Consider the following 27,874-nt stretch of genomic DNA (forward strand, 5'->3'; position numbering starts at 1 on the left):
GCCACTTTTCAGTCTTTGAGGGTTCTTCTAACTCCCAGACCATTTTTTTAAAAAAAATTCCCAGATCTTTCAGTGCTAGAATGTCATGGGGTTTTCTTATTTTCTCATTCTACATTCTCAAGAAATATTAATTTATATGACTTCATGATCATTTATACACAGACAATTCCAAACCTGTTTCTCCAACCCAGAGCTCTTTCTTAAGCTTCAAATATGTATATTTAGTGTTCTGCTTAGACATTTGGATATCTCAAACTCCACGTGGACAAACCATTGTGATATTTTGTGCCCTAAGCTCACTTCTCTTGGGCTCCAGCTCAGTGAATGTCCCCTGTCCGCCCAAGCCAGAATCCTGAGTACCAGCATGCCTGAACCCTCTCGTCACTCCCTGTCTAAGCAGTCCTGGGGCCCTCTTGACTCCATCTTCCATAACAGTCCAGTGTGCCTTCCCCCAACCCCACATCCCTACTGCCCTCCTTCCTGCTGCCTACCATCACGTCACCTGAACCCAGAAACAGTCTGCTAACTCATCCCCCTGACTCATGTCTTGGCCTCCCTCCAAGACTTTCTCCCGTAGGCAGAGTGATGAGGCTGCAAATCTGAGCCTGTAGAAACCCTTCCAAAGCTCCTCACTGCTCCAAGGATAAAGAATAAATGCCTAATAGAATTTTATTAGGTGACAGCCCACACAATAGACCCTGACTCCCGCTCACCTTCCGAACATTCTGGACACTGCCAGTATCCCTCTTTCTCACTTATCCTCAGCATGTGCTTCCACCTGTGTTAATCCATCCACACATAACATTCCCTGGACCTGTCCCATCTTCCGTACGATAATCCTTCTATTTCAGGACCCCTCTAAGACACCAGTCCTTCCAGGGTGCCTTCCCTGCATCTCCAGGCATGGGTGGGCAATGCTTCCATGTGCCCCTGACCATGCTGTACCTTCTCTACCATAACTGCCGAGTGCCCGAACCAGTTCTCAGGACTGAAGTGCTATTAGCCAGGGCAGCCTGGTTGTGCCTTCTGGTATCCCTGGTGGCTGGAATGGTGCCTTCAAGACAGTAGCCGTTCAACAAATAGGCAGGAGGAGAATACATTTTCTGGGGAATGCTTGCTGATTTCTGTAATAATTTCATTACTTTTTCTGGCTTGGGACAGTGACTTTCTGAAAGAACACTGCTGCTTATGACAATTTGGATCATGAGATCCAAATAAAGAGGATTTATTCTTTTTATTGTTTAAACCACTTTGCAGCTGCCCTACTGGGGACAGCTTGCTGTATCAAGTGCTGAGGTGCCACACAAATGATCCCATGTCACTGATGCTGGCAATAAACACTCTTTCCATTTCACACTGTTAATAAAATCACAGCTTTTAGAAGATGCTGTTTCTAGGTGAGACATCAGAAACAGCGAACAACGTGACAAAATAACTGCCTGGTACAGGTGGCAAAAAGCATCTCCAGTACACTTCTAGGACTTGCAGAAGTTGGCACACCTGGGATACCAGGTAAATGGGGTTTTACAAGGCTTGAGCCTACTATATTGTCTCTTTTGATACACAGAATTTTTATTTTAATATTTAAAAAATGATGACTTTTTAATTTAAGTACGAGGCTCTTTTCTCTTGAATCCTGAGAAGGGAAAATGCAGCATCTGCATAAAAGATTTGTCCATTTCAGGGAGTTTCTGTTTGTGTTTATAATGAAAAAATAGCACTTTTAAAAATGTTGCTCTAACTCACTTAAGGGAAAAAAAAGCACACCTCATTGCACTTCACTATTTGCTGGGAAATGTTATCTCTGATTCCAGGCACATAGTGCAAAATGAAGCTGCTCACTGGCTCACAGTCAGCTTTGTCCCTCTGTGCGCCCACCTGCTTCCCTCCTGCGGGATTATCTCTCCCCCCAGGTCTTGCCGCACCACGGTTGAAAGGACCAGGTGAGTGGCAGCAACCTCAGCGACCTCACTGTGGCGACTGCACCTCCCAGTAGAAGGTGTGGATGTGTGTACCTTGTACGGCGATGCCATCTCAGTCCACGGTAGAGAGAGGTTCCTCTGCCCTTCCCCTCCCCTCCTGATAAGTGCCATATACGTTCATGTGCATTAAACATACCCAAACTATATGAAGCAACTGGCATTGTGATGGAATTGAGGTTTCATAGGAAAACCTAGTGGTGGAAATACAGTACAATCACCTTTGTTATCCCTAAATCCTTTAAGTGCACCATGATGTTTATTTGTAGAGATGATTTGCGATAACTGCTAATAGCAATGTTTATTAAGATTCTCCGACTACCAACAGGCAACATATTACAAAGTTTCTCTGGGTTTCTAGAAATTGCACAGGACATGTGGTCTGAGCAGGGGCTTCGAAGTCCACACTCACTGGCTCTGCACTCTCAGGCAAGTCAACGGCCTCGCTGGGCTGCAGCCGCTTCCTGTCTGCACTGGAAAAATCACAGCAGTAGGCCACGTGACCCCTTGAGATCCTTGCTGAGTCCGAGAAATAGCATCACATTTACTAATGGCCAAACAGTTCACTGTTTTCAGTATATTTTTCTCCATATCACTGTAAAGCCACTGTTTGAAAGCTGAGTATTTAGAATCCATATACATAGATATGTAATATAATACATGTCCTGTCTACTTAAATAACTGGCAATAAAGTGTCATAAACCATAAAACTGTATAAATAGGGGGGTTCAGAGTTCCTGGTGTTCTCAGTTTTGCCAGCAGAGGCAAATAAACTAAGTCACACAAGCATGCAGAGAGAGCCTCAGGCTTGCATTTGTTCTTTCAACAAAGGTTTACTGAACACTGTGCTCCAGGTATTGGCAGAGGCACTTGAACTACCTCAGTGAACAAACTGGATGAAGATCCTGCACTGCCTGCTGGGACTTACATTTTTGTAAGGAGAGACAGATGAGAAAAAGATGATCACAATGAATAATTTATAGAGCGTGTCTGGAGGTGATAAGAGATAGGAAAAAAAGAAAACAATAGAACAGGGACACAGGACTAAGAATTTGGGGAAAAGGGTGGCAATTTAGAATCTAGTAATCCCACCATAAGCTTCAATGAGAAGGTGGCATCTGGGCAAAGACTTGAAAAAGAAGTGAATGTGGATGGAGATCTGGGGGGCGGGGACTCTGGGAAGAGGGAGTGGCCAATGCCAACCTCAAGGGTTAGAAAGCAGGGCCAGAGAGGTGCTGCAGAGAGGAAGTTACCAGCGGGTACCACCAAGCAGTTGAAGCAACTTAGGGGTTGGAGGACCAATCGCGGAGGGTTTCACAGGTTGTCATGGGAACCTGGGATTTCTCTTAAATGTGGAGCTGCTGCAGGCTCTGAGCAGGGGTGATATGCTCTGATTTACAAGAATGTAGAGATAGGCAAATGCTATACGGAGGTTTTAATTTAAAAAAAGACACTGAGTCAATTTAAAGAATTTAAGAGCTCATGAATTAGGTTACAATTTGTTCTGAAGTAGTAGTAGGACCAATGCACCTGTTTCAGCTACTGATCCTTCATTTAGGTCTCCGTCCAAATATCAACTCTTCCAGAGGTTCTCCACGATTGCATTTATCTAACATCATCCCTCCCCTTGACTCTGTAGCCTGCTGCTTTGTTTTCCTACATAGTGCTTATCACTCCTTGACACTATGCCATATGTTTATTTAATTAGTCCCTGTAGTAACATGTAAACTCTGAAAGGTGAGGATTTTGTTCTTTTGGTTACCACTTTTGCTCGACACCTGGTAGGCCACCTGTCACAGAGTGGGAGCTCAGTACCAATTTGCTGAATGAATGAATGAATATCCCAGAGGTCTGGGGAACCCTTCAGTTTTAGTTCATGAACAAATAGGCCATGAGATTGAGGGATAAATAGTTAAAAATAAACTGTCCATCAAATGATAGATTATGTTTCACTGTTAGTTGGTTTAACATTTTTATATTTAGAGTGACTGTGGTTCATCTTCATGTTTACGTTGTGTTCTTCGTCACACTGCTGTATCCATAGTGCGGAAAACTCAGAGAAGGGGAGAAAAAGGTTTTACAACTTTATGCTCTTATGTACATCATGATTAATATAATTTGAAAATTTTTTCTTCTGTAGTTTTTCAAAGTTGGCTGCATTCTTACATGGCCTCAGTATATCCAAAGATAAAATAATTTTCTCTGGTTTTTAATCTAAAGCTCCTTTTGGACTCTAAATTTATGTGGCTTTATATACAAGCCAATAAAAAACCCAAGCCATGGAGCAGCTTATGCTCTTCACCTCTAACATACTGTATTAAGTGGGGAATCCCCGTGTTATTCCCACAGAGACTAGACCTTCAGGATGACACTCCCTCGTCACCAAGCTCTCATCTTGCCTGGTTTGAATTTATCGCCCAGTTTAGGATTTTAACCTGCTATGAAAAATATCAGGACTTTTGAGGAGTTCTAGCAGAATAATGAAACCTCATTAATTCTGAGTTCACCCTCCTGCCCCAAAAGGTACAAATTTCAAATCACTACAGCTTATTTTCATGCTTTCTATGAATGAATGGGGTGTTATTAAGCAAAATCAATAACATAAAGAAGTTGGAAGAGAAAAGCTTGTCTACAAAAGATAAACTGCTTTCCACCATGTGGAAACATCATGCACGAAACACGGCGACTGCAGCAGAAACAGGCGGGGCTTGCAGGCTGCACTCGGCGGATGGGCCGGCGCAGGAATCTCAAGTTAGTGGGCAGCTGTCAGGGGCCATCCTTCTCTGATGGACACAGTTCTGCTGTCAGGTGACGTTTGCTAACACAGGAGGTGGTGCAAAGTGAGGCATTAAGAGCCAGGCAATATGGAGTCACTGCTCCAAATCTATGAAATTTATCTTTGAAATGAACAATTTAAAAAATGATTAGTCTCTTGGCCACTTGCTGTTCACTCAGGTTGTGGCAGTAGTTTTATTTGTTATTTCCACCAGAATCCCAGATAGAGCGAGGTGAGTGATATCACAGAAAGGGAAGAATGAATGACAGGGAAACAACTCATTTGGAGGCTGAGGGGAGGCAGCGGAGAGGCATGTAAGGAAATTAAATCAGGCCTCAGCGGGTGGGTTCTCCTTGGCCACCAACATTGGTGAGACCATTTTGAGGGGGTTATAGATTTTCCCACTTCAGATAAAAGGGAACAATGTTCCCTCCTAACTCCTGGGCCAACTGACCTAGAGTAAGGCATGTAAAGGGTTTTAAAAGTGTAAATGATGATGATGATGAGGAGGAGGAGGAGGAGACTACTATCGATAATTGTGTGCTAACAATTTGAGAATTTATGGAATGATGGCTACCATTCTAACTTTACATGCTGTTATTGAATGAATTGTCATACCCCCAGCCCAAATTCACATTTGAAACCCAGGCCCCTCAGGTGACTGTATGTGGAGAAAGGGCCTTTAAAAGGAGGTAATTAAGGTTAAATGAAGTCATAAGCATGGACCCAAATCCAATAGGACTCAAGTTCCTATAAGAAAAGAAAGAGAAACCAGGAGTGTGTGCGCATCAAGAAAGGATCAGGTAAGGACACAGTGAGAAGGTGACCATCTACAAGCCAAGGGGAGGGGCCTCCCTGGAACCAGTCTTGCTGGCACTTTGGTCTTGGACTTCCAGCCTCCAGAACTGTAAGAAAATAGATTTCTGATGTTTAAGACATCCAGTGGCTTTTGTTCTGCTAGCCCTAGCACACTAACACACATGTGTTATCTCATGTAATCCTCATTTCAAAAGATATCCATCCACACTTTCAGATAAAGAAATAGAAGCACAGAGAAGTTCAGCAACTTGGCTAAAGTTGCACAGCTAGTCAATGGTAAAAGTGGAATTGAATCCACCCAATCTGATTCCAGAGCCCATGTTCCTACCTGCTGATATAATGTAACATAAAATACCATGATTAATATCCACAGTGATACAAAATAGATGCTTTTATCAGAAAAACCTATAGCAAATAGTGAAAACCTATAGCAACAAACTTCTACATGTACTATGGGCAATGGGTGTCTAATTTTATTCCCTTTCTTCTTCTTTTCTTCCATCGTCCAGACCACACATACTGTATCTAGCTCAAGCATTATTTGAGCCTTGGGGATCTGGCGGTAAGCCTATGAGGTCCATGTTCCACTGTAGTTTGTGTGCTAGTGAGGAAAGGCAGCTAAGAACCAGACAGAAAGAGCAGTGATAAATGCAAAGACAGAAATGAAATAGGAAGTGTGGTGACAGGTGGGGGCAAGCGTGGTCCTTTCGTCCACCACAAGTTCTTGCATGGACACCATGAAACAACTGTGGATGGGACACATCTCCCACACAGTACCTTGGCCTCCTGTTTCTTTCTCCATGAAATGAGGCTTCTGTTCTAATAGCCAATGACTTCTCTGATTAAGTCAGGATGTAACTTAGGCAATGTTCACCTGAGCCCAAGCATTATGTATAATGAAATAATAAATGCTATAGTAAAATGCATTCTCTACTTTAGAATAGCCCTGAAGTGTTACAGTGAGAAATACAAAGGTCACAGGGGGAAAAAAAGAGGGGAAGGGATCATTTAACTGGATCTGAACAGGCTTTAGCTGTGACAGTATTATTTATTTACCCACGTGGATGCTTGGTATATAATATTACACCTGCATACTGGTTATTTAATATTTACCTGGGGGTGAATATGAAAAAGGAACTTAAATAAAGCATGAAGATTTAAGGTTGATATAAGGAAAGGTTTGGGAGGTTATACAGAAAGCCAGACATTGGAGAAAATTCACAAAATTATGAATTCATTTTCCCTGGAAAGCTTAATCAATCAAAAAAGTTGTTCTTTGGTGTGACCTTATTCAGAAGTAGAATAAACTGGCTCACTATAGGGAATCCTTGGCCCCAGGAGGCTCTGATAATTACAGAGGGTAGTTTGACATAATACAACTTCACATCCTACCCCCAGGTCCCCTGCCACTACGGCAGAGCAGAGTAGCCCTCTTCCTACCTGTTGCATTTTAAGGCAGCAATTTGTGCTAAGAGAAAATACTTGAACAGTGCCTCCAGGAATCCCCATATGGGAGTGGATGAGTGAAATATGTACTGCAGGACTAAGCACCAACTCACTTAAAAGAGGCAGAGGCAGAGAGAAGCCTGCAGGCAGAAACACAGCCTGCCTTTGTGTGTTAGAACACGTGTGGGGCATGTGGAAGGCCTATAGAAGCATGGTGAACTGACTGCGTCAGAATTACAGGATCACTTCATTATCAGGATGGATCGTTAGGATCAGGATGGACCTTTAAAGAAGAATATGCGACTCACAGAATAACCTCACTCACTAAATAAAAATAGCCCTAAACAAGAATACGTGAAACAGACAATTACAAGATTGGAATCAACAGCCTGTAACTTCACTTAACGCTTTAAGTGAAGCATTGGCACTGGGAGAGGGGACCGAGTGCAATTCAAAATAGCAAAGCTCTTAGAAAAAAGGAGTAAAGAATATTTATTATACAGTAGAAACCACTTCATACATTTGATTTAAAAGCAGTAATTCAATAAGCCAAAGATATACAATATTCATTAGCAAACACTTGTGGACACATTCACAGAACATCTGAATCACTATAACTATTAGTATTTGAAATAGCATGTATGTATAATTATATTTTATAATTTTATCCACTTTGATTTCTCCTATTGTGGGGAAATGAATGGCCAAAAAAAATCTGTTAGGGAAATTCTAGATGCTTGTGGATTTTTTGACATTCGTCTTGGGAACCCCGGTGTCTGAAAGAGCCTAAGCAATTATTTTCACCCAGTTGTGTGTGTTCACAGAGCAGCAGGCTCACACCAGCACCTACGTCATTGCTGGAGCCACATCACTTTTCTTGGCATCCTGTGGTTTGATTCCAATGCTGAGAACAACAGGCTCCGTGCACTCCCCTCACAGAACGCTGATAGCTTTATCGCTGTCTGCTACATTCTCTTTTCTCTCCAAAATCATCTGGACCTTTAAAGCTTCAAACCCTGATAAAGTGATGCAGAAAACTGCACCCAGCTCAGAGAAACAGGCACACAGATTCCATTCACGGCTTTTTGGCCCATGAAGAGAAGGCCAGTCCCCTACCTTTGTCATAAATTTCCTTCAAAACTCCTCGTTTTATCAGCTCCTCTCTGCTTTGCCTCATTGATATTTTCCGCTCCAGGGCTACAAGCAAAACAAACAGAGAAGCAGTTGTAAAAAGGTAACAAAATGATTTTTAAAGGAATCATATTTCAATACACTGAAATGTAATGTATGGGAAAGCTTCTGTAAATTCTACTTTACTTATATTAGTTAATGACATCAGCTAACATTTTTATGATACCATGATAAGCATTTTAATCAGATATTTCATTTAATCTTCAAAACAATCTTCAAATTACCTACGGGGTAGTAGGCATTAGTACTTCATTTTTTGTCACCCCAGTTTACGGTAGAGGAGACTAGCAGAGAGAAGCTCAGCAACCTGCCAGTGGCAAGCTCACTGAAAAGAGGAACCAGGATTGAAACCAGAAACATGAACTCTGATCTCAGTTTGACCTCTGTGTCATAGCGTGTTTTCCTGAGTGTGGCATTTTTTCATAGATGGGATTCCTTTCTTAAAGATGTAGTAAATGTAGCTCACGTCCCACCGAGGAATTTTTGCTCCCCAGCTAATACACAAATGGTATGCAAATAGCCCCTACAGAACTCTCTGGATGCAGAGACTGAGGGGCGGTGGAGGATCTCCAGGGGACAGCCCACCACCGCTGTCCTCTCTCCATTCCAAGCTGGAGCAACGGAGTGAGGAATGGACTGTTTGTTCCACTACCAAATGCGCCTCCACCAGGATCCACCACTCACCTGAGCCAAAAAGCTCCAGCAGGTGGGAGCTGGAGGAAGGAAAAGGAACATTTCGTTTCGAATCAGTGGGCATGATGGAGGGTAGTTCAAGTGGAAATAGAGCACAGGAGTGGGGCATTGAGGGGCAGCACCAAAAAGCAGCCTGTGGCTCAAGGTAGGGTGGGGAGATGAGCAGCACCCCTGCAAGGAAGCACGAAATTCCAGCAGCTGCCACTGCGCTTTCTGGGTATATACTGAGTGCAGGAGGACAGAGGTTATTCTGGTGGCTGTTGTCAGTTTGAAAATCTCCATATCCTTTTGATACACAGTTATTCAGTGGAAAAACCAGTTATAAAATAAGGAAACTGTTTTATGCAGACAAAGTCAGATGCAGATCACTCTCTCTCTCTCTCATACATACATACGCATGCAATAACCCAGTATAATTTAGTACAAAGAATGGCAATAAGAACTAGAAAGCAAACAAGGAAACAGACTGTGATTCTAACTCAGTTACCCACGAGCTATGTGACCTTAGTCAAGTCACTTCGTCAGTCTGGGAAAACACTCAGCCCCAGCTACTCTGATTTAATAGGTCCAGGATGGGACCTGGGTATCTATCTATATTGTAATAAAAAGCTATCTGGGTTATTCTCAGCCATATCAAGACTGAAAATCACTGATGATCTATTTTGAGAGTTAAATTATAATGAATTAAGGGGCATGAGGCAGAAAAAGAAAGATGCATGTAAACACACCCCCAGAGGTGAGGGCAGGAGGGTTGTATGAAAGAGCATGCATCAGTGGTGGGCCTAGGGACCGCTGGAGCAGTGTTTGGGGGATGAAGGAGCTTTATGACCCCATAGCAAATGACATGATACACGGTGACAGAAGAACAGAAAGACATTCTTTATGAAGAAGAGGAACAATGAGAGAAGGGAGAGAGAACTGCATACTGTTAGGTTAGAAAGTTCTGCCTGACTTAAAAACAATATGCTTAGCAGCACAATGGGAAAAGATTGGATAGACCAGGGGAGATGGGGTTTTAAGCAAGAAGTTTGTTACCAGAGTTTCTGAGTAACATAAACCCACCCAAAAAGCACCCATAAAGACCTGCTTTGCCACCCTGTCTGAACCACATCCATTGAACAGATTTGTCTTAAACAAAATGAAGTTTCCGAGGGGCTTTTCAAGCCCACAGAATAAAGTAGATGGCTGGATCCATAGTGCCAAACGAAGTGCCTGCAGCGAGATGGGTGAAACCCTGGCCTGGAGGTTCCAGACCGCAAGTATCAGTAGAACATAGATGATCTCAGGCCAACCACTTAGCCGTCAGGACCTCGGCTATCTCACTGCTGAGGGACCAGCTGCCCAGGGTCAAAGTCACTCTGCTCAGTGCCAGAGGTGATGGTGACCAAGGGGACAGTCCCTACCTTCACAGAGTTTACAGACTAATGTTTGATTCAGTAATCAAATGATATTACCTGATTATAAACTGAGATAGGTCCTCTTAAAAGAAAGGGATGTGGTTCTAAAAGAATATTACAATATATAACCTCCCTTCCTGGGGCATTAGAAAAGGCTTTCCTGAGGGAGAGACCTCTGAGCTGGGCCTGAAAGATGAAAATACATGATCTCAGCAAAGGAGAGGCAGGTATGGGCTTCAGGACACACTCCAGACATAGCAAGCTGGGCCATGGCTCCTGATGGAGAAATCACGGCGCCACAGACAAAATGAAAGCAAGCTTGTGTAACTGCACCGCCAGCACTGGGTGGAGAATGATTCAAGATGTGCCCAGAGGGGCAGACGGGCTGGGTAAGGCAGGGCCTCACAGACCATGCTATTCTAAGGGTAGTGGGAATAAATGATTAGAATTGAGTATTTGAAAGATCAGTGCCCACGCTGGTGTGGAGAGTGGACTGGAAGTAGGCCAGTTGTGTAGGTGATTACAGCAGTCTAGGCAGAAGGTGGTGGCAGCTGGTGAAGGATGCATTCCAGACACATGAAAGTGGCACTGTTGCTGTGACTTAAAGTTAAGGATTCGATGTGGGATGTGAAGAGAGAGGGGTCAAAGACAACTCCTTTGGTTCATGACTTGCATAGCTGAATGGACGGTGGTGTCAACTACTAAGGTGGGGGACATGGGATAAGAATCAGGTTTGGAGGGATGGTGGAAAACTCACTGTTAGCCATGCCCAAAAAGGGACATCAGGTATGTGCGAGGGAAATGTAGTCGGGTATTTCATAACACAAGGATGGGGAGTTAAACTAGACTGTGCTGAGCAGTGCTGACTGTGCTGGACTCTCTCATGCACTGAGCTGGTCCATGGAGAATCTCCTAGCAGCACAGGAGTGATGCCAGGGGCTCCGAGGGTATGACTGAGCCGCTTGTTCCAAGCTTGCCATTTCCTTAATGTATTGGGTTTCTCCATAAGAACTAAGGTGACCTCACATAATATATCAGCTCTTGTTTAAGAAAGAAAATATCCTCTCACCCACTACCACAGATTTTCAATTTTGATTGACATTCTGGGAAGAGATGGCTGAGTTACTCTCTGATTTTGTCCATTTCCTGGTACAGAACCCTGTGCCCACAGAGGAGACACACACCATTTCGAGAAGGGCAGAACGTCATGTAATTTAGCTTAATCCTTACCACTATCCTGTGACGCATCATCATCCCCATTTTACAGATGAAATACCTGAGGCCCAGCGAAATTAACTTGCTCGGAGCCACACAGCAGTACATAGAAAAGCAGAAAGAGATGCTGATGCCTGTTTTCTACCCCACGATACCATTCGTTGTGAAGATGGGTACAATGTATGTAAAGCTCTAAAATTGGAAGGCAACTGTATTATTAGTTTATTTCGGGCTCAACATCACAGTAAAATGACATAATTACACTAAATAAATAAATTTAAAAAAGCTTCTTCCTTCTATGGCACTCTTCACTCACTCTTTCTTCTAACAAGGTGTGTGTGCTGCCTCTCTTCTCATCTTATTTTCAGCAGCCCTTCCAAAGTTGGAGCAAAGTGTAACTGGGGCCAAAGACACACTCACCGCCACTCCAGGCAGTGGAATAAAATGGGTTGTTTGATGCCGAAGGGCAAGTCAAAGCATTTGACCTTGTCTCCGGCTGAGCCATGAAACACGGAGGAAGAGAATTGAATGCGGGGGAGAAATATAATGACTTCCTTTTCACTAACCAAAGCTAGGTCCAATCTTCCCTCTCTAACAATTTTGGTTTGGAGTAGAACAAAGACAAAACAAAAAAGAGCCAAGATATGGAAGCAACCTGAGTCGACCGATAGACAAATGGGGAAAAAAAGATACGGAACATAATATATTCTGGAATATGACTCAGCCATACAAAAGAATGAAATCTTGCCATTTGTGATAACATGGATGGACCTAGATGGTAATATCCTAAGTGCAATAAGCCAGAGAAAGACAAATACCACATGATTTCACTTATATGTGGAATCTAAATAACAAAATAAACAAACGAAAGAGAAATAAGTTCACAGATACAGAGGACAAATTGCTGGTTGCCAGACGGGAAGTTTGGGTGGCTGGGTGAAAAGGGTGAAGGGATTAAGATGTGCAAATTGCCAGTTATAAAAACAGTCACAACACAGCATAGAGAACACAGTCAGTAATATTGTAATAACTGTGTATGGTGTCGGGTGGGTACTGGACTCATGGAGGTGATTGCTTTGTGAGTTATATAAATGTCTAATCATTATATTGTGTCCCTAAAACTAATATGTCAACTGCAATCAAAAGAATTAAAACTAATTGAAATAAAACAAAGGAGAAATTATGAAAAGTTAAAGATGCCAGAAGAAGAGAACACGTGCTGGGGAAGAGAGAAGGTGTAATGTGTATTGCACCTGCACAAAGGTCAGCAGGAATGCATCCGACACACCAGAGCCGGGCGTGATGTTGAGCCAGTCCGCCGGGGAGCGTTGGGTATGGAGGGTGGGCAGTGCAAGTTAAATGAACAAAACCATCCCTCTCTCTCTCTTTTTAAAAAATCCTCGCCTGAGGATATGTTTATTGATTTTAGAGAGAGAAGAAGGGAGAAAGAGAGAAATATCAATGTGAGAGAGAAACATTGATCAGTCACCTCCCTTAAATATCCCAACTGGGGATTGAGCCAGCAGTCTAGGTGTATGCCCTGACCAGGATGGAACCCGCAACCTTTTCTGGTGCTTGGGATGATGCTACAACCAACTGAGTACTCTGGCGAGGGCCATCCATCTCTTTTTAAAAAAGAAAACTGAGAAACTGCCCTGTTAGACATGTGGCAAGAAGCATGTGGGTGGGTATTATTCCCACATAAATGAAAAGTAAAGCCGATAGGAACTTACTTTAAAATAGGAAAATATGTAATAAAATATAAGTATTCCTCCCTCTAATTATATGCAGTTATTAAAGCACAAGGCGGTCTAAAATCTGAGGGACCACATGTAGAAATGCTCTGGTGTGAACTTTGGGGTTAGAAAACTGAGTTGTGGTGATGGTCGCAGAGCTCTTTAAATTTACTCAAATCACTGAGTTGTATACTTATGAGTTAATTTTATGGCATATGTAAACTGTACCTCAATAGAGCTGTTAAGAAATGGAAAAAGAAAACCACAAGGAAGAATTCCCGTAATGACAAAAACATCAGTTAAAATGAGTAAATCTAACCAGACAATTAAATTAACAAACTTTACCATGGTAAGCAAGAGAACATTAAAATAAAAAGATTAGAAATATAACAAGCATATAATGATAAATTTCTAAAAATAATATTTTAACCTCTAACATGGTAGTACCAAAATATAAAACACAAGAATCTGATTACTCCTAAAAATGAAAACAGAGCTGAGACAGTGTCAATGAAACCCCTTGGACCTTCAGAAGAGAACTAAATTTCCAGACCACAGTAGATGCAGAACATGGTAACAGGCTTTTGTGATGGTCCTATGGCAACTGAAATATTCAAATAAATTGCGTAAGCCAGAAAGTGTGCAAAGGCTAATTTAGGGACATCCAGTCTAACAGTCTATGCCAACAATGAGGCTAAGATTAGGGGGGAAAAGAAAATATTACTGATTTGCTTTTATAGACTGACAGAAAATTAGTTGAGTAAATTCAAACACATAAAAGGAGGCATCACATACTTCTCTCGCCTGAAGTGAGTGGGATAGTGAATCTCAACGACTGTACCAAAAATAGCACCCCAAAAACCATAATCAAAGGTTGGCAGGTCCAAGGAGACTTTCTAAGCTTGCCATCAAACTTCACTTTAATATAAAAACCATGCAGAAAACCTTCACAGGCATATAGTTATTCCTGCTATATTTTCTGTATTTCTGATGTGTTGACATTTTGGTGCCTTGCCGATTTTGAAGAGGATGTCCCTTCAGGCCTATCCAATTCCTACAGATAGTAAATGACTTGCCTGTGAGTGCACCCTTCAGATGCAAACCAACCAATTCAGAACCCAGACCCTCAACCACTGCCTTTATCAGTTCTTACACTACGGGCCACTGTTCTCTGCCTTAATCACCACAGGCCAAGTACCAGACCACTAGACACTGTCCCTATGCCCCAGGGGCGGCTAAAATGATTTGAACTAGCTAAGTAAATCTGCTTACCCTGTCCTGTCCATTCCTTCTCATAGAAACTACAATAAAAGTCTCTTGTCCTTGTTTTCCTCCCACTCTCTGTCTCCTGACTGACCCTTGTGCTTCTCCATATGGCCCTCCGTGGTGTGGCATGAGTGACCCTTTCTCTTGGAATCGGTGAGTACAGCAACTATCTTTTCAATGGCAGCTGTCTACTGAGCTCCTGGTCTCACCATACCTGAATAATCCGTAAGACCTATCCTTATACTGGTTTGTAAACAAACAAACAAACAACTAGGGGGATTTTAATCTATTGTTTTAAAATGTGTTTATATTTGAGCAAGTGCTTTAGAAATGGAAGGGCTGGTGAAGAACTGATCCTAGGCAGTAAAGTCCACCAGAGCCCAGACACTAATAATGGAATGGCAGTAGCTGCAGTCTAATCACTTTGATAAGTTCTTCTAAGCCACCACTGCAGCTTAGGCTACATTTACTGAAAGTCTGCTCCTCATCATCTCTCCTTAATTATTTTCCCAATCTCCTTATCCACATGGGTTTGTGTTATGCCAAAGAATCCTATGCTTCTTTGACACTGGTGAGTTTAAAATAGGCAACTTGAATGGGTTCATTCTCCTTAGTCAATGCCTGAACTGGGTGAGTTTGTTAAAAATAACTAGGCATTCTTGCCCTGATTGATGTGGCTCAGCTGGTTAGGTGTCATCCCACAAGGTGAAGGGACACCAGTTCTATTTCTGGTCAGGGCACATGCCTGGGTTGTGGTTAGGTCCAGGATGGGGACACAGGAGAGGCAACCAATGGATGTTTCTCTCTCAGATCGATGTTTCTTTCCCTCTCTGTCTCCCTCCCCTCCTCTCTCTCTAAAAAGAAATAAAATCTAGAAAAAACACAAGTAGGCATTCTCTTTTTACTTATTTGCATACATACAAAAGCTTTTATTTTTATTTTTGAAAATAATACATGAAAATATTTTCACTTTAAATAATGAAAAAAATAAAGAAAATGAAGTTCTTTTTCACCTGCCTCCTTCCACAGACCTAAATCCCCTACTGCCCTCCTTCAATATTTGTTCTTTTCTTTCCTCCTTCCTTCTCTCCCTCTTTCCCATATATGCACAACCCCTTACTATATATAAATACAGTTTTTGAAAACAAATGGAATCATTCTGTGCATATTGTTCTATAAGTCTTTCTACCCTCCCATTTTTCAATATGTTTTAGAGGTCCTCCCATCAGTACATACAGAAGCACCTCATGATTTTTGAATCCTGCACACCATGACATGGGATATAAGTACCATACTTTATTTAACCATCTAGAACTGAAAAAAATTGTTTCAAATATAGGCCATGCAAACATTGCTACTGTAAATATAATTGTTCAGGCAGGTACATGAACAGGTATGATAATTTTTCTATAATGTATCACTAGACATACAATTTCTGGGCAGTGCACCACTGATGGAAGAAATATCTCATGTTTTATAACGTTCAATTATTGCCTTTTTATTTTAAGATGAGGAAATGGAAAAAAAAGTAATATTGATGCTGGAACAGGTCATTTGGTCCTATTCAGAGTAACAGAGCAGGGACTCATTTAGATTTTTCTCTAGGATAATCTCTGTTAAATTCTCTGCTCAACTGCCTTTAAATTACATTCTGTAGGGAAGAGAAGTTTGAAAGGGGGAAACATTCGAGAAATGATGAAATTGTCGGTAACTCACTGTAAAAGTCTTATGTATACCTTCAGTTATTAAAATAGTCAACCTGTAAGAAAAATCTGTAGCTTTTATCCGTTTAAAATTTTACAACTCCAGTGAAAGTGAATTTAGGCTAAAAATCTACAAGTGACAAGTGGAACGAGCCTTGAGAACCTAGGCTGTACCTCCACTCCCATCCGACTCCATGGATGATGAGGATGTGATGCCACAACACTGGCCTAGATGTGGACCCAAAACAAAACAATCAACCCACATCAACAGTATCTTCAGAGGAAATGTTTCCATTGCTTTAAGATGAAGAGACTCTTTTGAAATTAAATTTATACAAGGGAGCAAGGACTTGAGAAGTGGGGAAACTGGAGGCCTTCTATTATGAAAGATCAAATGACAAATGCCAGCTGATCTTTTGTTTCAGAAGGAAATTAATGAGAACAACAACATAGTTGTTAATCTAAGTGCTATGTTAAAAAGGAAGGGGAAGTAAAAAAGAATGCAACTCTAAAGGTCTAGTTTCAGACAGGATGTATAAGCATATTTAAGAAGCATATGTTAATCTAGAAGCAATTTGTATGAGCACCAAATATTGTGCTTTTTACTAACTCGGATGTTCAAGAGTACTATGAATATCTAAACATTTGTCACATATGGAATAACTAGGCAAGAAGGTTTTCAATAACTGATTATCTAAAGAAAAGCTTATTGAATTACTAATTCAAAATGGATTAAAATGTTGTCAGTTAAGGTTAAACGATTTTCAAAATCAGAGATACTAACCAGTTTGGAATTTTTTTCCCCTCTAAAAATCCAAACCATGTGGAAAATTCCATTGAAAAGAATCTTAGGCTTAAGTGTCCGAATCCCACGATTGGTAACCACAGATTCCAACTCCCCCATTGTTACAGTATGAACTTCAGTGAATGTCCAAGTAGAGGGGGCACATGGACACTGCAGCCCCACCACTGTTCTTGGGTAATGCTGCTTAGCTAGCTTGGATAAACTCTTCATGGCCCATGAGGTAGGAGATGAGATTGTTTATTTGCTGTTGCTTGTGATTACATCCAAGTCATCTAGATCAGCACTTTCTAAAGTCTGTTGTGCAGAATAGTAACCCCCAGGGATGCTCTGAGGAAAGGGATGTGAGGACAATAAGTTTGGGAGATGCCATGTACCAGGGGAGAATCACAGTGGTCATTAACACAAAAACACCTACAGTGAATAAACCAGCTTAATTCAGTTTAACCTGGTGTTTCTTCCAAATTCATTTGACAATATGACCCTTTTATGGAGTACGTTGGGACCTCCACTCTGAGGAAAATCTCTGAGAGATGCTGATCTAACTGCCAGGTTACAGGAAGCAAAGGACCCAGGTTGGTCAGTCTGTCTAACACGGCAGAGACTTAGATGGGCCTAACTCTTTTGTCAAGAGCTTTCCAGCAAATATCTGAATCAAACACACCCAAAAACCCAAAGTCCTACAATGTCAACCCAGCAAGGCATGACTGACTTGGAAGATCCTAATGGAGCAAAGGACCAGTAATTTATCTACCTCTCCTCCAGGCAGACACTTCAGTTAGAAAAGATTTGCATTCCAATGAGATTCCTGATGGGCCAGCCCCCCATGCATTCCCCAGATAAGTAAAGACTAAACTTGCTTAACCTTGAGTATCTCAGTAGCACATACTATCTGCCCCACATAAGAATTTTGGGTTGGACATAATTGATATTAGGTACTTCTTTCTGACAGTATAATTCCTTTAGAGTCAGCAGGTATGAGGGGCACATCATGTCATGAGCAGAGACAGGCGATTTGCCCCACTCAGTACCGTGGCAGCCCTACCTGCACCCAGGCCCCACAGGGGCTCCAGCCACTGACCAAGTGATGGGCACGAGGAAGGACTCATTTTAAGCTGTCAGCTGTGCTGTTACCAGTGCATTCTCCATGGATCTGGAATGGATCTTGGTTTGAACAAAGTGTTCAAACATGTAAATGTGTTTTGGGGTCAGTTGGAGAAATATGGACTAGGTATAAGAAAATATTAGTGAATTATTGTCAGTTTTGCTACATATTATAATGATCTTATAATTATATAGGACATTTTCCTTATTTTTTTTAAGGAGATACCTGATTAGAGAATTCAGTAATTTATTGTAAAACACTTCAGGGAAAAAAAAACAAACCCAAATATGGTCAAATCAAGTAACTGTTGTTAGGTGGTGGTTATATAACTATTCAATTATAAAATATTATTATACAATTCTTTCAATCTCTCTTATGTTTGAAAATTTTCAAAGTAAAAAGTTTAAGTGAACGAATCCTACAAGTAATATTGAGTGAACAGAGCAACAGAAAAGAACACATATACTATGATTCCATCTATGTAAAGTTAAAACACTGGCAACATTAAATAAATGGTTTTGAGATACACATCTCTAAACTTTAAGACTACAAAGAAAAGAAAGGACATGATCACAGTAAAAATCAGATTAGCAGCTACCTTTGCTGGGGTGTGCAAACTGCAATCAGAAAGGCACATTCGGGGGCTTCTAGGTGCTATGGGTATTTTCTTTCCTGACTTAGGCAGTGAGTATACAGTGCTACTTCATAACCACCCTTTAAACTGTATGTTGAAGCTTGATGGATTTTCTCAATAAATCCTATTTTCTGAAATAAAAACCTGAAGAAGACATGTTTACTAACTTTGCTTCTCTTTGTACTCTTGCAATAGTCTCTGAAGAGGAATAAAAAACTCGGCCACCATATAACGGAATTATGCTGTTGGCCAGCAGACTAACTCCTGTTAATGAAAGTAAGGGTAATTATAAGGCAATATGAGTCAAAATTTTTCCTGGTCTTTTGTTCAAATGGGTCAGACCAGAGTGTAGAAGGGTTGCTCCTAATGCGTCCTAGTCCCTAGGTATCAAGACAGACCTGGAGTTTTGGGGGCAGAATGTTGTTGGAAGCAAGTTTTAGAGGTAATTTGCAGAAGTAATGATTCTGAATTTTGAGAACAGGATGACAGCTGTTGGAGCCCGTCGTTGAAGTGACAAGTAGGAAGCAACTTCTGGGAAGTCGTTTGGCAAGGACCAGGCTCCTCAGTGCTGGGAGTGCACTGAGGAAAATTTACCCTGCAATTTGCGAATTCCATTTTCTTTACCTCCCACCCCAACCTGCACAGGAAACTTCAAATCAAATTCTGACAGAATTTAAGTATTAGTTTTCTCTTCTGAGATCTAGAAGACACAAAAATAATTCGTTCTCCATTTACTGACCCCCTCTTATGGGAACATGGTAAAACATGATTTAATAAAACTAAAATCTGAAAAATAATTTACGGTAAGCCCTGTTTACAACTTTCACTTTGTCCTTTCACCTATATATCACCTATTATGACAGACTTTTTCATTGAATGTAAAACAGATGGCCCTACAGTGACAGAGAATGCAATGTGGGGGAAGTGTTTATGCTAGAAATAAAGGTTTAGTTCTTTGGGGCTTGCTTCTATTACTTGTAGGAAAGTGTGTCATAATACCTAATTTTTTAGTGATTGTGCACTGAGTCACAATTCACATTTCCACTGTGTTCTCTGCTGCCTCTAACACTCCTCCCAGGAATAAAAAGAAAATTCATTGATTTAGGGCTAGTTAAGTGAGTTTCTCCTCCCAGATGTAGGAAGCATAATGCTGTACTGTATTTCATTCCAGACACCTAATTATTATTGATCGCTTTATGATAGAAGTATACCACCTAAAGCACTGAAGAACGGAAATCTGAAATCCTGCCCAGAACAGCTTAATACCCAAGCTACCACCTGTTACCTGACAGATAATAGGGATCTTGTTCGATGTGTTTTTATGGTGCCAAATTAATGGACATAATCTTGCTGCTTCACTGTTTGTTTTTCTTCTTATGGTCAGATCAAACCCCCTGCAGGAAAGTCTTTAGAAGGCACTGTTAAGATATTTATGCTTTAAGATCTTACTTCTCTGACACTGTTGAGACAAAGACAGCAGCCTTAGATTGAGGGTTTTTATTTGTTCTTACTATTGACAATCAGGACTGAAGTCAGCTAATAATTTTGAACAAAAATTTTAAAAACTGTAACTATGCAGAATTATGTCAGATGTCCACACAGACGAATGTGTTGCCTGAAAGGGACATTTCTGGTGAATACTTGATTTCTCCCTTCTACTCCTATGGTAACACTTAAACTATGCCTTTAGAGAGCTAGGAATATGCCTCGTATTTGTCCAGCCTATTTATAAATAAACAATCCTGTATAGATAAGCTATAGTGTATATACAGAACTAAAGATACACTTTTTACTATTTCTTGGGCATAATTTTACATCTTATAAACTGGGATAATTTCTTCAGTCATTGTATTAAGTGTAGCAGTAATGTAACTGTCATTGAATGAGGCTTCACGGATGGAGAGGAAGCACACTGTCACACACATAAAATTTGATGATTGTTTTGTGACCAGTCTCCACTTCAGGGAACAGTGTCACTGGCCAGAGAAAATAGAGTCACACACAAATTTATAATTTCAGTCTTTTTTATGTACAGCTATACCTCATTTTATTGCACTTCACAGGTGTTGCTTTTTAAATATATGGAAGGCAATCCATATCCAATCCAATATCATCTTTTGCACCAGCAAAAGATGACGATTCACTTATTGTGCTACTCGCATTATGACGGTGGTATGGAAACGAACCCCGATATCTCTGACAGGTGCCTGTACATGGTAAGTAATGGTCATGTTTAGGAAGGTGAATATCTGCTCAGTTACTTCTCATCAGTCATTTCAGGTGAAGGACACTACAGGAAAGAAATGTGCAAGATTTGCTATGCATTTCAGTACCTATTTTTGAAATATTGAGCTACATAAAGACTTTTACACCAAAGCAGAACAGAAATGCTCATGGAGAAGAAATGCATAACCATTGCATGCAATTAAATAACAAAAATTTCCAAATCTAAGTACTGTCCGAAGTCCAAGTAATTTAGAAATGTCCCTTCCTATTTTGCACATCAAACACATTTTTTTTTCATTTGTCTCAATCTTCTTCTCTTGTGTGAGAAGATGCTTCACCCAGAAATGGACTGGGTTTATCTGTATTTCATCCGAGCATTTACCATCTAATCATAAAAATAATATGGTCAAATATCTATTATCCTCAAATAGGAGAAGTGAATTATTAACTTACAGTGGGTGGGGTGGGGGGAGTCAACCTTCAGTACCAGATTCTATCCCTGAAAAATGCCTGAGAATATCTGAATAGCTGGTTTGTGAATCAAACATTTACCCTAACAGTAACTGTAAAAATTGAAAAACATAACCACTGTGAAGAAGAAAGAAGAAATCTCATAACGTGGGCAATAAAAAAATAAGATCTAGTCCTAGCTGGGTAGCTCAGTTGGCTGGAGCATCACCCTGTACACCGAAGGTTGTGGGTTCAATTCCCAGCCAGGGCACATACTTAGCTTGTGCTCAAACACCCTTTGGGACGCATAGAGGAGGCAACTGATGGATTATTTCTCTCACACCAGTGTTTCTTTTTCTCCCTCTCTTTCTCATCTTTCCTCTCTCTCTAAAAGCAATAAACATATCCTCAGGTGAGCATTAAAAAAAAGAAAGAAAGAAAGAAAGAAGCCAGGTCTGGAAGCACAATGTTATTCAGAGCTTTGCTTGAGGCACTGCTTGTTCTTACAGAAAGCCATCAGTCCTCCCAGTTATGACAAGGCGGTGAGATTTGACAAGCAGCACACTGCTCCCTTGTATGAATTCTCAGCCTTCTCCTTTCATCTTTTGTAATTGCAACTTCTGAGTTCTGTTTCTGATGGGTATTTTTGCACTTCTTTTGAAGTCACTGTAGCATGCGTAGTGGAAGCTGACAAATGTACAATCCTTAATTCACAAATAAAAACAGCAGAATTCAATTTCTTTCATTTGCTTGAGACTGGTTCTTTATGATACTGTGAATGGAACTTTGTTCTACAATATTCTCCAGCAGTTTCTCAATTCGAGAAATTGACTCCTAGAGATGGGTTCATTTGGGCCAAGGCAACAGTTTAGAATCCAAATTCTGATTTTTGCCATCATGACTTGAGTGAGTGAGAAGATGTGTTCGGAAGAAGTATTCAATGGCAACAGTGCTGATGGGAATCCAGCTGATCTCAATAGTGTTCAAAGGCAAGTCTGAACTGTCAATCCATTTTCTTTATTCCTGGCAAACCCATAAAAGGGACTGTGCTGGCCTCATCATCAGGCTAATAGAAAATCTTGCCCGAAGTTATACTAACACAGTATTACAGGTTAAGTGATGAAAATACATCAATCAGCTTGATTTAATTTTTTTCCTTATTAAAACATCCTGTCACCTGATAGTTATTTCTAAATGTACAGTTCAGTAGTTTTAAGTATATTCACATTGTTGTGTGACCAATATCCAGAACTTTTTATTGTGAAACTGAAACTCTGTTCCCATTAACTGACTCAGCATTCCTCTCTCCCTCAGCCCCTGGCAAACACCATTATATTTTCTGTCTTTATGAATTTGACTACTCTGGGTATCTCACATAAGTGGGGTCAAAGAGCTTTTGTCTTTTTTGTGATTGGCTTATTTCACTTAGCATAATGTCAGCAACATTCATCCATTTTGTGGCATGTGACAGAAACTCTTTCCTTTTTAAGGCTGAGTAAAATTCTATTGCATGGATAGACCACATTTTGTTTATCTGTTGATGGACATGTGGGTTGCTTCCACCTCTTGGCTATTTGTGAATAATGCTGCTACAAACATGGGAGTATCTCTTTGAGATCCTACTTCAGTTCTTTTTGTTATATCCCAAGTGGAATCACTGGATAATATGGTAATTTTATTTTTAATTTTTTGAGGAATGGCCATACTGTTTTCCATAGAGGCTGCACCATTTTACATTCCCACCAGCAATGCACAAGGGCTCCAGTTTTTCCACATCCTTGCCAATGTTTGTTATTTCCTGGGTTGTTTTATTGTTTTTATGATAGCCATTCTAATGGGTGTGAGGTTATGAGCTTAGTTTTAAGATGTCGAAACTCAGGGAAAGGAAGATTATCAGAATCCAGAGCTATACTATTTGGCCATGAGCTTAAATGCTTTTAAAAGTTGTCAATTGTTCACCTCAGGTCACAGAAATAATACCACAAACTAAAGGCCTCCTTGGGATTATAAAAGTGATTTCTTTATATAGGAAGAGTCAGAATGGATTTTATGAAAAGGGATGAATAAGTGGAAAGGTTATATTTTTCAAAAAAAAGAAGTAAAGGTTTTATCGTAGTTATTTTTATTTTACTTTCAAAATAGACACGAGCTTAGTATTTTAATTTCTTCATAATTAAAGAAGAACAGTAGTTTCACTGCAAATACATGCATCTCCCTCCATTGCCTGTGATGGAGGTCTTTAATTATGAGACAAAGTTTCTGGTGTATTGGGAAACCTGGCTACCAGGTGTGCACTTGGTCCTTTCCTCGGAAGCTTCACTGCAGGCTGCACACAATGCTGTCTCATTCAAGTTGATCTGCTCAAATGAAAAATTTTGGTGGGGGATACAGCTGAGTCCAAAAGTATCAGCATGAATTCTATAAGCCTTCTAGCTCCATATCGCAAACAGACAGCAAGGGTATTTGGAATATTTATAATGAAAAAAAGTAGTTTGTGAATATACAGAGCAGGTGTTGGCAAACTTTTTCTGTAAAGGGCCACAGAGCCGCAGTCTCTGTAGAAACTACTCAACTCTGCCATAGCAGCTATAGACACCATGCAAATAAATAAGCATGACTATGTTCCAATAAAACTTTGTTTATAAAACATGTTGGGAGATGGATTTGGCTGATGGTCATAGGTTGCTAACCTCTGCTGTGTAAGACTCAAGGGAAAGAACTTTAAAAATTAGCGTTTCCCATAAGTTGAAGGAGGACAAACAAACCTTCAAGCTCTGTGACAAAAAAAAGTACACCCTCTTGATAGATTTCTTTCAACAACAAAAATAAAACTGTGGCTTTCATGTAAACAAATCCATTACATAGCTCCATGTCATGTTTCTGCTGTATATCCTTGATCTAAAAAAGCTTACAATAAGTGAAAATCAGCATAACCTTGGATGTGGAACACTGAAATCCTGACTTCCTCAAAGGCCAATGTTTGACTTTACGAAGCAGAAAATCTCGGGTAGAAATCAAACCCTTTATCACAAGTCACTTAACAAGTTCTTGTTCTCAGCATAAAGAGAGGACAGTGCCCTAATTAATCAGGCTCCAAGGTCACCACCAGAAGGATATGTTTCTTTCTCAGAGGTGGCTGGGCCTATGTCCCTCTGACATTCATGTCATCCTTGGAGCTTTTCCCAGAGTGGTGACAGAGACTCTCTCCTTGACCAAGCTCTAGTCAGACTCCTTCGGGCCCTCCTCTTGACTAGGCCTTAAACTCAGACCTATAAGAACTCGATTTCAACAAGGATGATGGTGTCAGCCCCACACTAGAAGACCCGAAGAAACACCAGCATGCTCTACAGAAGCTTGAGGCTGCGTCCCCCAGATGATGACTCTACCTCCCAATGATCCCTGCCTGGAAATTTCAATGATGCCAAAAGCACTTAGGTTTGTTCCAGTCGAGACCTGGCATGGGCCCAAGCTCCCTCTTCTGAAAGCATTTAGTTTCAAAAACTTGCAATAGTAAATCCTTTCTTTGTCTCTCCAAGGTGTGTATATTACTACAACCCAGGGTGTCTTTCTCAAAGACTTGGAAGCCATTACTTGAAATGGAATTATCAGGGAAGAGGCGAGCGTCTGTCTCCAGCTTTTGGGGGAGGGTACAAGCCTAATTCAACAGGAGCCAGTTAAAAGACACAGACAGCTGAATCATATTCCTTAATGTTCTTTAGTTCTTTCCCTGAGGCACACTCCAGAGTTTAAATGGCCTCCTGCCTCTTGTTTCCATGGAGTTGACCTCAGGTTACACTGGGGTCTTTCCTGCACGGCAATAGTGAAGAATTAAACTGGTGTTGCTGCCTTTAGCTAGTGTCCAGCTTTGTTTCTCTTTGACAGTGGTTACTGCTCCACACGGCTGTCAAGGGACACTGCTTCGTCTTTAATGCTTGGGCCCCAAGACATACAAAACTTTCTCCTAATTTCTTTAGCCTGTTTTAAGACACATCACCCCTTATAATCCCAGGAGGCCCCGGCTTCCTGACCAGTGCTTCACAGGCCAGTCTTCTCCCACCACCTGAAGCCTGACCTCTCCAGGTCAGGTTTCTGGAGAGAGAGCCTCTTTGTCTCGGCAAAGGACACCAGCAACACACTCACTCATTCCCATTCCCAATCCCCAAGTGCAAGGGTCACCTGTGCAGTGGGACTACATGTAAATATGATACAAGTATTCAAACTGTAGGGATTATCGAATACAGAAACCCGAGTGTTATTTTTAGTTTGGACAAGAGAGAGTGGAAAAAGATATCTGGATGACTTACTCCAAATAATTTAAACAAAAACCAATGTGGCAACATTCAAAAGTACCATTTTATGTAAAATCTGAATAAGAATGGCTTGTGTCCAATCTAATTGACTCAGTAATTTATTCATTCACCAAATACTAAGAATCTTTAGAGTTAAAACACTGAGCTAGCTTTAGGTAGAAGGCACATTCCATTAACTTGATTCCTGCGTACACCTTGACAAAGTACTTTTTATCTTTTGTATTTACTAAATAAAAAGATAAACAGAACTATCCTGGCTGGCCGGTTCAGCTGGTTTGAGTGTCATCCCATACACCAAAAAGTTGTAGGTTTGATCCCCTATCAGGGCACATACCTAGGTTGCAGGTTCAAGCTCCAGCAACCGATCAATGATTCTCTCTTACATCAATGTTTCTCTCTCTCTTAAGTCAATAAAAACAAACCCTCAGGTGAGGATTAAAAAAAAAAGGCAAACAGAACTGAACACCACCAAACCAAAAAAAAAAACCCCACAAAACTTCATGTTTCCAAGCTGAAGCTTGTACATCACAGCAGACAGATTGTTTACTAATTAACTCAGCAGCCTTAACTAATTTTCCCCTCGTGCTTCCCAAAGATAGTTAGTTATCCCTATAATAATGAAATCATTATTGACATTACTATATCATTGATCACAATGTCATGAACAGATACTTGTTAAGTATTTTCCCTGTGCAGGATACAGAGAAGGTGGGAGGCCTTGATGTCTACAGAATGTGCTGTCCGCAGGTATCTGGAGAAGGCTGATTATGATTAGCTAAGGGGCAAGACAAGGGGAGAAAGAGAAGGGGCTGCTGGTGGTTTGGTTCGGAGGAGGGAGGGTCACCTGGCAGGTGCAGCCAGATGGGACTTGGACTGGGACTGGGACTGGAAGGGAAGGTGGAGCTCAGCTCTGTGATAACCTGAGCCAGGAAGTTTCACTGGTTTATCAGAAGTAGAACAAAGGCCTCCGCTGGTTCTCCCACCAAGTTACCGCAACCCCTCCTGGGTTACTGCTTCTAAAAGGTTCTTTTGAGAGGGTTAGTACATGAAGCTGTACTTTAATAGAAGAAATTGATGCCTGGGATGTGAGTCAATCTTCAAAGTTTCCTGTCTCTTTCAGTCATGTGGTGTGGGGCCACCTGAATTTCTGTTCTTGAAGAGGGGTCTAGTGCACTCTTTTACTTACAATGTTCTTGGAAAGGATTTGGAAGAAAGACTAGGAAATAGAATGAAGGTCAAATTTTGAATGACATCTGAGTTTAGCTTCTTTTTCTAAACTTCTGGCTTTGCAAAAGCTCCTTTCTACATTATTAAAAGAACATGAGAGGATTTTATGTTTGTGTTTGAGGTTCAGTGAAATCACTGAAACAAATCCTTAAAAAATAGTTAACTGGTCTACTGAATAGGCCTAACAGGCTGAAGAAGCTTTTAAAATATTTAAATTATTATTTTAAAAGCAGAATGCTGTGTTATTAAATTAAATGAAGGTAAAATTTCACAAAGCTTTGGGTAGGCTTTTGCAACAGGGAAATAGTAACTGAAGAAATTGAAAAATAAAGCTAACTCTTGACTTACTGTGTGTTTATAGGAATCAGGTGATGCGTCTACATTTCTTGTAACTAAAAGTATTTTTAGAGACATACCAGGGAGGCCGTGGCTGGGTAGCTCAGATGGTTAGTGTCGTCCTGATGTACCACGGTTGTGGCTTTGATCCCTGGTCAGGGCACACACAGGAATTGACCAATGAATGCATAAAAGGGTGGAACAACAAATCAATGTCTGTCTCTCTCAAATCAATACTAAAAAAATTAAAAAAAGAAAGAAATACCAGGGACAGATCTCACCAGATGTGCCCTATCTCAGTGGGCTGCTCACCCCACCCAGAGGTGGGTTCTGCCCTGGCTCAGTGCCCTGAGCTTGCAGGGCAGGAAGCACAAGCAGATTTCAGTTGTCTGCGCTGCTGCAAGTCAGTGTGCAAAGCCTGAATATTTTATTTGTGGATTTCATTCATCCTTACTTACAAAAACTATTTGTTTTTGCTGTTTTTTTTTTTCACATCCTATGTGCTAGGCACTGGAGATAGAATAGTGAATAAGACAACTAATCCGGTATTAAAATAGAGGCTG

General features: G+C 40.9%; 1 protein-coding gene across 6 annotated transcripts in view; it reads right to left on the reverse strand.

Annotated features, from left to right (window-relative positions):
* The window catches only part of PHACTR1 (phosphatase and actin regulator 1), a 297,087-nt gene that overhangs the window by 101,173 nt on the left and 168,040 nt on the right, over positions 1 to 27,874 (reverse strand). For all 6 annotated transcript variants that reach the window (XM_036026498.1, XM_036026497.1, XM_036026496.1 and 3 more), the window contains exon 3: positions 8,137 to 8,217. In XM_036026498.1, coding sequence (XP_035882391.1) covers positions 8,137 to 8,217 — 81 coding nt within the window. The remainder of the gene's footprint in view (positions 1 to 8,136; positions 8,218 to 27,874) is intronic.

Source organism: Phyllostomus discolor, chromosome 5, assembly GCF_004126475.2.
Source record: "Phyllostomus discolor isolate MPI-MPIP mPhyDis1 chromosome 5, mPhyDis1.pri.v3, whole genome shotgun sequence".
Lineage (NCBI taxonomy): Eukaryota > Metazoa > Chordata > Mammalia > Chiroptera > Phyllostomidae > Phyllostomus > Phyllostomus discolor.